At 45.6% G+C, this 12,117-nt stretch overlaps 1 protein-coding gene across 1 annotated transcript in view; it reads right to left on the reverse strand.

Moving 5' to 3' along the window:
• Positions 1-6,995: 6,995 nt before the first annotated feature.
• Positions 6,996-12,117, reverse strand: part of TCF7L1 (transcription factor 7 like 1) — a 159,655-nt gene continuing 154,533 nt past the window's right edge. Inside the window, exons 8-12 of the mRNA XM_082425914.1 lie at positions 11,767-11,910; positions 10,873-11,032; positions 10,680-10,787; positions 9,691-9,766; positions 6,996-8,404 (exon numbers count right to left, since the gene is read on the reverse strand). Of these exons, the coding sequence (XP_082282040.1) occupies positions 7,971-8,404; positions 9,691-9,766; positions 10,680-10,787; positions 10,873-11,032; positions 11,767-11,910 (922 nt within the window). The 3' untranslated portion in view covers positions 6,996-7,970. The remainder of the gene's footprint in view (positions 8,405-9,690; positions 9,767-10,679; positions 10,788-10,872; positions 11,033-11,766; positions 11,911-12,117) is intronic.

Raw genomic sequence — 12,117 nt, forward strand, 5'->3', positions numbered from 1 at the left:
CTGTTCTCTCCGCGATGTGATTTCTTTTCTTGCTGTCGGCGCCGTATTGTCCCCTGTGGAAGGCGTATCCACCTTTTTCTGGTTTCTTTGCTACATAGCAGCCGCTACAGACCGTTACTCCCCCTTTTCTTCTTTGCCCTCGTACTTATGAGACAATATAGGCAGAGCAGGAGCTCCCTGGCCCGCGGACGATCCCACGGGAGTGACATCGCTGTGGCCCAGCGCCTCTTCGCCCCATCTTCTGCCTACAGTTCTACCTTCTCCTTCTCTCGTGGTTCTTTCCCTGCCGTACACAAATGTGTGGAAATCTGGAAACGGAAACCCACCCCATCACCTTTGTAGCGGGAGCCTTTGCAACCCTGCTCCCCTCTCTCCTGACCCCACGGAAACTGTGCCCTCCGAGGTCGCCAAAGATCTTTTCTGAAAAGTCCATCCTTTATATGTATTTGTATGGCAGATTCACTTTGCTGTACACCTGAAACTGGCACAATATTGTAAATCAATTTCAATTATACCCAATAAAAATTTAAAGAAAGGGATCTTCCCTGGTGGCACAGTGGTTAAGAATCCACCTGCCAATGCAGCGGACGCGGGTTCGAGCCCTGGTCCAAGATGATCCCACATGCCGCGGAGCAACTAAGCCCGTGTGCCACAACTACTGAGGCTGTGCTCTACAGCCCGTGAGCCACAACTACTGAGCCCGCGTTCCGCAACTACTGAAGCCTGTGCGCCTACAGCCCATGCTCCACAACAAGAGAAGCCACCGCAATGAGAAGCCCGTGCCCTGCAACGAAGAGTAGCCCCCACTCGCTGCAACTAGAGAAAGCCCGCGTGCAGCAACGAAGACCCAAAACAGCCAAAAATAAATAAATAATAAATTAATTTATAAAAAGAAAAAAGAAAATGGCGGGGGATGAGACTGGAGCAGAGCCTCCAGCCAGATTAAGTATTAAATGATCTAGGTTCCCATTAACACAGGTTGAAATGTAATCCTACCAAAAAGGATTACAGCTGCCAGGAGATATAACACTCTTCTGCAGTCTGAGTACAATATTTGGGTTATGTGGCATGCAGTTCTAGTCAGGTGAATTTCTGAAGAATTTTAAGGACTAGTATATGATGTAAATATAGTTTTCAGGAACAAGTACTTTGTTTTGCTACTTTAAAACCTTTTAGTCCAGTGGTTAGGACTCGGCGCTTTCACTGCAGTGGCTGGGGTTCAATCCCTGGTTGGGGAACTACGATCCCACAAGCCAAGGGGCGCGGCCAAAAATAAAAATAATAAAATTAAAATAATCTAAAAAAAACCCCTTTGATATGCTTCTCAATGTTTCTCTGTTGTAAGAGAATCTCTCACACACACCCTCATTACTAAGGAGAGAATAAGAATCAAAGAGAAGTGAGAAATCTTTTACAAATTAGTTCAGAACTGTGACTCTGGCTTAAGGAAGTGAACTGGTAAATGAATGTTTCTAAAATTCTCTCCACCTCCCCTAAATAAATACTTGACTAACATTAAAGGATTTGGCTTAGGACAAATGGTTACTAGACTTATCGTGGTGTATTTTGTAATGTATGCAAATGTCAAATCACTATGTAGTATACCTGAAACTAACAATATTGTCCATGAACCATATTTCAATTTTAAAAAAAGGAAAAATAAAAAAGGATATTGGCTTGGTACACTCGTGTGTGCGTTTGTGTGCGCTTGTGTCTGTGCATGTAGGTAGGGGAATGGCAAATTATTAAGCCTGACCTTGTGTCCATATTATTAGGCAGGAGAGAAAATAAGGGTCCAAATCATACAGAGTTTGTGGGCTATGTCCAGGGTTTTATATTTTATCTTAACATTAACGAGAAGCCATTAAAGCTGTTTAAGTAGGGGAAAGATAGAGTTGGGAATTATTATTTTTTTTGGCTGCATTGGGTCTTCGTTGCTGCGGGCTTTCTCTAGTTGTAGCGAGCAGGGGCTACTCTTCGTCGCGGTGCGCGGGCTTCTCATTGCGGTGGCTTCTCTTGTTGTGGAGCATGGGCTCTTGGCACGCAGGCTTCAGTAGTTGTGGCATGCGGGCTCAGTAGTCGCGGCAGGTGGGCCCTAGAGCACGTGGGTTTCAGTAGTTGTGGCTCGTGGGCTCTAGAGCGCAGGCTCAGTAGTTGTGGCGCCAGGGCTAGTTGCTTCGCGGCATGTGGGATACTCCCAGACCAGGGCTCAAACCCGTGTCCCCTGCATTGGCAGGCGGATTCTCAACCACTGTGCCACCAGGGAAGTCCCCAGAGTTGGGAATTTTTGAAGATTAGTCTGGTCGTAGGGTGAAGAATCTACTCTTGGGGTGGTGGGAAGAGAAGAGTGGATTTAGAAGTTAATCAGGTAGGAGGCTGTTGCAATAGTCCTAGTAGGACTAGCAGAGGGACACTGAGAATGGAGGGAAGTGGTTGGACTCAAGATAAATTTGGGAGGTAATACCAACAGACTGGATATAGGATATAGGCCTGGCTTATGTGAGGCACAAATCTACTGTGGCAACTATTTCAGGTGTGCGGTTTTTCTCCAGGAAGTGCTGCTACCTAGAATAGGAGTAGAGAAGGCAGATTTTAGCACTAACTCCTAACTCACACCAATTTTGGTTTAAGGGAATGGTAGGGTGCAACTTGAATAAATCTTAAATTTCCTTGTACTTCTTCGTGATAAAAATACTCAACAAATTTGGAAAAGAAGGGAACTTCCTCAGCCTGAAGTGGGCATGTACAGAAACCTCACAACTAACATTATAGTTAATGGTAAAAGACTAGATGCTTTCCTCCTGAGATAAGGAACCATGTCTGCTCCCACCACTTCTACTCAACTTTGTACTGTAAGTAGCCAAGACAATTCAGCAAGAAAACAAAATAAGAAGCATCCAGGTTGAAAAGGGAGAAGTAAAACTATCTCTGTTTTCAGATAACATGATCTTGTATAAAGAGAATCCTGAGGATTTTCTAAAAATTTATTAGGACGAGTTCAGCAAGGATGTAAGATGTGAGATCAATATATAAAAATCAATTATATTTCTATACACTTGCAACAGACAATCTAAAATTGAAATTAAGAAAAATTCCATTTACAGTAGTATCAAAAATAATAAAATAAAATTTAAGAATAAATTTAACAAAATAAATGCAAAACGTACACTCTGAAACAATAAAGTATTACTAAAAAAAACTAAAGAAGCCCTAAATAAATGGAAAGACATCCCATATTCATGGATTGGAAGACATAATTGTTAGAATGCCTGTGCTCCCCAAATTGATCTACCAACACAATCCCTATAAAAATCCCAGGTGGCTTCTTTGCAGAAATTGACAAGCTGATACTAAAATTTATACGAAAATGCAAGAGACTCAGAATAGCCAATACAGGTTTGAAAAAGAAGAACAAAATCAAAGGACTCTCATTTCCCAATTTTAAAACTTATTACAAAATTACAGTAATTAGGACAGTGTGGTACAGGCATAAAGATATATAGATGAATGGAATAGAATTGAGAGTCAGGAAATAAAACTATATATTTATGGTCAGTTGATTTTTGACAAGGGTGCTGACTGTTCAACGGGGGAAAGAATAGTGTTTTCAACAAATGGTGCTGGGATAACTGGCTAATAAACATATGAATGGTTGTTCAACATCATTAGTATTAGTTGGGTAAATGCAAATCAAAATCACAGTGAGACACACTCCACACCTACTAGGATGGCTATAATAAAAAAACAGAAAATAGGAAAATGCATCAGGGAAATGCAAATCAAAACCACAATGAGATATCACCTCACACCTGCTATAATGGCTATCATCAAAAAAACCCCACGAATAACAAATGTTGGTGAGGATGTGGAGAAAAGGGAACCTTCGTACACTGTTGGTAGGAATGTAAATTTGTGCAGCCACTGTGGAAAACAGTATGGAGGCTTCTCAAAAAACTAAAAATAGAACTACCATATGACCCAGCAATTCCATTCCTGGCTATATATCTGAAAAAAAACATAAACACTAATTCGAAAAGATACATGCACCCCAATGTTCATAGCAGCATTATTTACAATCGCCAAGATATGGAAGCAACCTGAGTGTCCATCAACAGATGAGTGGGAAAAGAAGATGTGGTGTATATATACAATGGAAAACTACTCAGACATAAAAAAAACACAAAATTTTGTCTTTTGCAGCAACGTGGATGGACTTGGAGGGCATTATGCTAAGTGAAATAAGTCAGACAGATAAAGACAAATACTGAATGACATCACTTATATGTGGAATCTAAAAAATACAACAAACTAGTGAATATAACAAAAAAGAAGCACACTCAAACAGATATAGAGAACAAACTAGTGGTTACCAGTGGGAGAGTGGGTGGTACAAACTACTGGGTGTAAGATAGGCTAAAAGATATAATGTACAACATGGGGAATATAGCCAGTATTTTGTTATAACTGTAAATACAGTGTAACCTTTAAAAACTGTATTCAAAAAAAAAAAAAGAAAATAATATGTTGGTGAGGATGTGGAGAAATTGGAGCCCTCAAACATTGCTGATTGGAATGTAAAATGTTGTAGCTGCTATGAAAAAGTTTGGCAATTCCTCAAAATGTTAAACATAGAATGACCCAGCAATCCCACTTCTACATATAAACTCCGAAGAATTGAAAACAGGGACTCAAACGTTATATTTGTATGTGAAAGTTCACAGCAACACGATTCACAATAGCCAAAATATGGAAACAACCCACGTGTTCATCAGTAGATGAATAAACAAAATGTAGTTTATACATACAATGGACTATTATTCAGCCATAAAAAGGAATGAAGTTCTGATATCAATACAAGCTACAATATGGATGAACCTTGAAAACATTATGCTAAGTGAAATAAGCCAGACATGAAGGGACAAGTATTGTATGATTCTACTTATATGAGGTACCTAAAATAGGCAAATTTATAAAGATATAAAGTAGATTGCAGGTTCCTAAAGTCTGGGGGGAGGGAGGAATGGGGAGTTAATATTTAATAGGTATGGTGTTTCTGTTTGGGATGATGAAATAGTTCTGGAAGTTGTTAGTGGTTACGGTTGCACAACATTGTGAATGTACTTAGATTGTCCACTTATATATATATAAAATATATATTTTTTTATTTTTTATACTTACCACAATTTAAAAAGCTTTATGTCCGAGTAGGGTAAAAAAATCTGGCAAGTACTCAAAAAAAGGTAAAGGAAGACAAGGCTTAAAAAAAATGAAATTCTGATACGTTACAACATGAATGCACCTTGAAAACATTATGCTAAGTTAAATAAGCCAGGCACAAAAGGACAAATGTTTTATGATTCCATTTATATGGAATATTTAGAATAGGCAAATTCATTGAAAGAGAAAGTAGATTAGAGGTTACCAGGGGCTGAGGGGAGGGGAATGAGGAAGTTATTGCTTAATGGTTATAGAGACTCTGTTTGGGGTGATGAAAAGTTTTGGAAACAGATAGTGGTGATGGTTGCACAACACTGTGAAGGTAATTAAAGCCACTGAATTGTACACCTAAAATGGTTAAAGTGGTGAATTTTGTTATTTATCTACTTTACCATCATAAAAAAAAAAAAAAGGGAATGATGTGCCGATACAGGTTACAACATGGATGAATCTTGAAAATACTCTGCTGAAAGAAGTCAGTGAGAAAGGACCACATAGTGTTTGATTCCATTTAAACGAAATGTCCAGAACAGAAAAATCCAGAGATAGAAAGTAGATTCATGGACGTAGAAAATGGACTTGAGGACACGGGGAGGGGGAAGGGTAAACTGGGATGAAATGAGAGATTTAGCATTGACATATATACACAACCAAATGTAAAATAGGTAGCTAGTGGGAAGCAGCCGCATAGCACAGGGAGATCAGCTCGGTGCTTTGTGACCACCTAGAGGGGTGGGATAGGGAGGATGGGAGGGAGACGCAAGAGTGAGGGGATATGGGGATATATGTATATGTATAGCTGATTCACTTTTGTTATACAGCAGAAACTAACACAACATTGTAAAGCAATTACACTTCAATAAAGAAGTTAAAAAAAAAAAGTAGCTTCATGGTTGTTTAGGGCTGGAGGTGGGGATGGGGGTGTGAGGAGGAGGAAGTGGAGGGTAAGTTCTGAAGAGTACAGGGATTCTTTTTGAAGTAATGAAAATGTTCTGAAGTCCAGTGTGATGATGGGTACACAACTTTGAACACAGTCAAAACCACTGAATTGTATACTTTACGTGTTGTGTTTTTTTTTTTTTTGGTCTGCGCTGGGTCTTCGTTGCTGCACGCAGGCTTTCTCTAGTTGCGGCGAGCGGGGGCTACTCTTTGTTGTGGTGCGCATGCTTCTCACTGCAGTGGCTTCTCTTGTTGCGGAGCACGGTCTCTAGGAGCGCGGGCTTCAGTAGTTGTGGCACGCATGCTCAGTAGTTGTGGCTCACGGGTTCTAGAGCGCAGGCTCAGTAGTTGTGGCGCATGGCTTAGTTGCTCCGCAACATGTGGGATCTTCCTGGACCAGGGATTGAACCCATGTCCCCTGCACTGGCAGGTGGATTCTTAACCACTGTGACACCAGGGAAGTCCCGCATTGTACACTTTAAATGGGTGAATTGTATGTTATGTGAATTATACCTCAATAACACCGTAACAACAAAAAAAATTAATTGCAGTGCTAGATACATGCAAAGCAATCCAAGGATACCTCTCCTATCTTGGCAATTACAAGAAGACAAACGAAAATAAAAAGATTCATCCCTTTGTATCTCAGTTATCTATACTGACTGGTCTGTGCACATTCGAGGCTGGAAACTGGGTTGAATTTTTCTAGTCGTGTCAGGCATGATTTATATCCCCCTTCCAATAAGCGGCATTCCTCCTTTGCATGTCTGCAAAAATCTCACACAGGGCTTGGTGTGAAGAAGGGGGCTTGATTCAAGAAAAGGACTAAAATACTCAGAAAAGGTCTTGCAACTGCAATTTTATTTTCTTTTGTGAAAATAAACAACTGGGAGTTTAAACTGCTCCAAAAAACCCCATAAAAATGAAAAGAAATACACACAGAAGAAGCATGTGAGGTGATGGGGGAGGGAGAAGGGTCTTTAGAGCTTTGGCAGATTGTGCTAGCATGGACCCGGGTGACAGGAGCCAGACCTTGGAGCCAGGTCCTGTCTGCCACTCTGGGGCTGTGAGGGAACATCTCGACTGGTAAGGGGGTGGTACACAGGCTTCTTCACTGAGGAAGTGGCAGGCACCTTGAGTCCCTTTAAATGCGGGAAAGAACCACTGCAGAGGACCTCTTCCCCCACCAAAAGCTGGAGACTGGGGCATTAGGGCCACTGAGGGAAAGGGGATGCTGGTGGAGACAAACGAGGCCAAGGTGTCTTCACACATGGTGACAGCCTTACACTGGGCAGAGAATGAAGATGAAGGCAAGAACCCATGGAGCTGAGCAAAGGAGAAGAACATGGGCCAAGTTAAAAGGGAATGTCCAGGAGTGGGATGTAGATGAAGAGGCTGCGGGCTAGAAATGGCAGCAACGGCCAACATGCAGGCTGGGTGGGGGAAGCCGGGACGCGGGGGGACGATGGGAAGAGGGAGGAGGGCAGAGAGTCCAGGAGGTAGAGACAGAGGTGCCTTCTGCCCAGGTCCATCCACCGCTGCACATACAGGAAGAATAACACACTACTTTTCAGTTCTTGTTTTTTAAAGATTTTTTTTGTTTGTTTTGTTTTGTTTTTTAAAAAAGCCTTAAGATCAGCTACTGGTTACATCTACAAAACGTAAAGTGCTGCTGTTACCAGTCACTTTACAGAACAGTCCAGAGTGGTCAAATATTGACCAATAAAGTTTCCTTTTTTTTTTCTTCTTCTTCTTCTTCTGCGTCATTACTACTCGATGAGTCACGTGACAGCCTGCATAGGTCAGGGGGCAGCTTAGTGGGCAGACTTGGTAACCAAGGAAAGAGGCTGGGCCTGGAGCACGGGGAGGGCCTGGTGGGCATGGAGCGTGGCTGGGAAGGAAGGGGGGGACGTCAGCAGAGCTGTGGGCACGGACCCCAGGGGGAGGGGCCGGGACAGGACGGGGGGCTGGCTGCCCATCTGGCCAGAGGAGGTGGCGGCAGCCTTCGCTGACAGGAAGGCAGCCGAGTGGAGAGCCAGCTGGGCCCGGGTCTCTGGCTTGGTGGTGAGGGAGAGGGGCTGGGCTTGCTCCGAGTGGGTGGCGGCCGGGGCAGCTGGGGAGGCCAAGGCCGTGGAGGGGGTGGCCGGCGAGTCCAGCATGCTGCCGTGGGAGGAGGCAGGGCTGTCACAGGGCTTCTCAGGGGGCAGGTACTGGACACATGGCTTCTTGCTTTTGGAGGCCAGAGCACCTAGGGGAAAAAAAAACCACACGAAAGAGTTAGCAGCTAGGAGCACGGGGGGAGGCGGAGGTTGCCGAGGAAGCCCAGCTGTACACATCAACTCCGGAAACAAGAATGCGTACAGGGAGGGACGTGAGAACCTGAAATGACGGCTATGGCTTTCAAGACACCTAGAGCACAGACAAGGGGCAATGCCCAAATGCCAAAGACCCATTCAGCACCTGCCTGGAAGGAAAATAGCTCAGCCTATCACATGATCGTCTTCCTGCTGAAAGCTCATCATTCTGGGGCTGGATCTCCACTCAATTTGCTTTAAGATCTTTGGTTTATGGTGCTGTCAGAGATAGTATAGCACCTGCTAAGCAACGTGGTATACAGTGGATTTTGCATCATATACAGAGTTAACTTACATGTACTCCTATGGAGATGAATACGCAAATTATACAGATATTAGAAAGGTAGGAAAGGAGATGAAAAGAAAAGCAAGGTGATAAAAAGCACTTTAGGGGACTTCCCTGGCGGTCCAGGGGTCAGGACTTGGCGCTTTCACTGCTGTGGCCCCGGGTTTGATCCCTGGTCAGGGAACTAAGATCCCACAAGCTGGGTGGCACAGCTCCCTCACCGCCCCCCGCCCCCAAAAAAGCACTATAGATGGAACTAAACAAGTTCTGCACTTGTCCTGGAGTGAGCATGAGATGGGAGGCTTGACTGAAATACTGGTCACAGTGTGCGCATCTCTGTGCTGGGTGTGATTCTGGTGTAAAAAGATACAGTACATATTTGTGGCACAAAGGGGCCCCCCCAATCCAAGTGAACAATTATTTCTGATATTCGACCAAACAAACATTGGAGGAAAACCTGATTCTACTGGATTCACTGATAGGTGATAATGTCAATCTCTAATGGGCTGCCTTCCTAAGGGAATTTCAAGGATCATTTCAGCGACATTCAGTTTTTACCTTATGCATTGATTTTAGAACCTAACCCTCAAATAAGACACAACTCAACTGAATTGAAAAGAGCCTTCCAAGTGACAAAGTGCTGGACCATTTAACAAGCAGAGTGACTGGAAAAATCCCTTCACTTCTTCGAGCCTCTTAACAGATCATCTCCAAAATGGGGATAATAATAACACACCCCCTGAGTGTACATAAGGCTGAGGCCTTGAAAATGGCAGCTATCATAATACGGCATTGTCACCGTGTCCATCAGAGACCCGGGTACAAAGTGCCGGCAGGTGTAGCTGGGATAGTGGGAAAAAGAAGTAAAGATGCAGGGCTCTCCTGAAGACTCACCGTCTGCCTCCTGGACTTGCTGCTGGGACTGGGTCTGGGAAAGCTGCTTTTCTCGCTTCCTCTTCTTTTTCTTACCCTGAAAGATAACAGCCAAAGGAAGAGGTAACCAGGGACAGAATAACCGGCTTTCTGCGGGACTCCCAGCTATCAAGTGGGGAGACAGGATACTTCCTGTACTGGGCACCCAGATCACACTCCCCACGGCAGCCTCACAAGGTGGCACAATGAGCCTTCCTGGAACACCGCTTCCCTCCCCCACTGGATCCCTTCCCTCCAGCTCCGGTGCCCTGGCTTTCTCGGAAGGCCTCATTCTTTCCCTGCCCTTCAGGCTTATTTTTCCATTTCTCTCCCTAGAACAGTGTAAGGTTCCTGATCTTTTCTGAGGGGTCCCAGGTCTCACTGAAAATCTAATGCAGCTGGGAATTCCCCAGCTGTCCAGTGGTTAGGACTCCGTGCTTTCACTGCCGAGGGCGTGGGTTCAATCGGCAAAAAAAAAAACCGAATAAACAAACAAAACCCCCCAAAAACTAACGTAGCTATGCAGCCTTTTAGCACAAAAAAAAGCAAGTAAGAACATACATACAAAAACCTTCCCAGTTTCAGGGAGTTATCAGAAACGCGGGCAGTGGCTGGTCTCTGAGCATTGGTCTCTTACGCATTGGTCTCTGAGCCCCAGGTTGGGAACCCTTGGCTAGAGACACTGACCACAGAGCTAGCACACAGCTCACACTGCACCCTGAATTATGGAATTAAAGGCTGAGTCCACTTCCAATGGGACAGGCACAGATTGGAGTCTGTCCTCAGGATACCAAACCATGGCCTTGTTGCCCTCCTGAGAACTAAAATGTCTTATCTCTAGAGAAATATAGACTTCTCCCTGGCCTCCCTGGAAGCTGACTCCGTTGATAGGGTCCTCTGTCACTGGAGTCAGCTTCCTTTCCCCCTCTTCCTCTCGCAGAGGCTGCTCCTGGTGTCTGATGGGCACGTACGTAGTTGTCCCGGGCTGACCAGGTCGGGTAGAGCTGCGAGTGAAGCTGCCGCTCCTTCCGGGCCAGTTCGTAGTACTTGGCCTGTTCTTCTCGGGAGAGGTTGTGCCACTGCGGGAGAGAGGACCAGAGAGGACAGAGCGGTGAGCGCAGGGGCGCTGAGCCGCACAGCCCGGAGCACAAGGGCAGGACTTACCTTTCTCCCCAGGATCTGGTTAATGGCTGCACTTTCCTTCAGGGTGCACTCGGCCACCACCTTGGCCCTCATCTCCTTCATATATAACATGAAGGCATTAAGAGGCTTCTTCACGTGGGGTTTCTTTTCTTCCTCTTTTTTCACCGTGACGGGTGATTTCCTGGGGAGTCATAAGGCTGTAGGTTAGCTGGTGTCAGCTGTCTCTCTCTAGGAGGCTAAGCGCTGTCTGCCTCTGGGGAGGGGAGAGGCTGTTGCTTGGATGATAATGCAGGTTGCCCGGGGTTGCTTTCAGAGCCTGAGCATCTAGTTCCTAGCCTCTGACTGACCTCCGGCCATGTTCTAGGAAAGGACAACCTCCTGACAAAGGAGCGGAGGGTGGTGGTGAGGGCTGGGATGCACTGGCCGCAGGTGAGAAAGAGGAGGGGGGCAGGGCACTTCAGGCAGAAATGGAGAGGGGAGGTCTCCTTGGCTATGAGGCACCGACTTTGGCTTTCCTGCTGTCTTTATGGCACAGTGGACAAAGCACAGGCCTTGGTGCTGGGCAGAGCTCTGCCACCGGTCAGCCATGTGACCTTGAGAATATTCTCCTTTCTGGGGCCTTACAATTTTCAAGTGTATGGGTGGCGGGGTGGGAGGGGGAGAAGGAAGCTAAAAGCTCTCTCAGGTTCTCTTTCAGCCTCAAAGTCCTGGTTGTAAAACTTTCCTGAATGTGAGAAGAGATGCACGGTGTCTCTGAGAGGATGGGAACTCCAGGGGTCAAAGGGAACAGTTCCCAAGGGAGAGGGTGTAGTTGAGGAAGCTGCCGGGCTGCCAGCTGAATGTCCCCAAGAAAGCAACCAATGGCACTCGCTGCTCAGAGACTGGCCAACCCCCATCAGGCAGCCTGTTACTCACGCGATCACGGCCGGGCTCAGGCTGGGGGGCGCCGGTTCCTGCTTGACGATGGGGGAGACGATGGCGGGGTGGGGGATCCCTGAGGTGGGCAGACCAGGATGGGCCGGAGCCACCATGTGAGGGGAGAACCGACTGGAAACCAGGCTATGTACCAGATGGAAACAAAGACAACAGAGGGATTCAGGCAGAATGCTTATCACCCACAGGGGATGTGGCGGGCCCCAAGTCTTGATGGCGGAGGCGTGTAAACACCTCTGCTGTGGCAGCGTTGGAGCAACGGGAGGCCATGCACTGACCTTGACAGAACCGGTTTGGGAAACACCCAACTAACCTCCCTTCCCCCACAAGCGC

The sequence above is a fragment of the Balaenoptera physalus genome (genome assembly GCF_965194825.1).
Source record: "Balaenoptera physalus genome assembly, chromosome: 15".
NCBI classification, from domain to species: domain Eukaryota; kingdom Metazoa; phylum Chordata; class Mammalia; order Artiodactyla; family Balaenopteridae; genus Balaenoptera; species Balaenoptera physalus.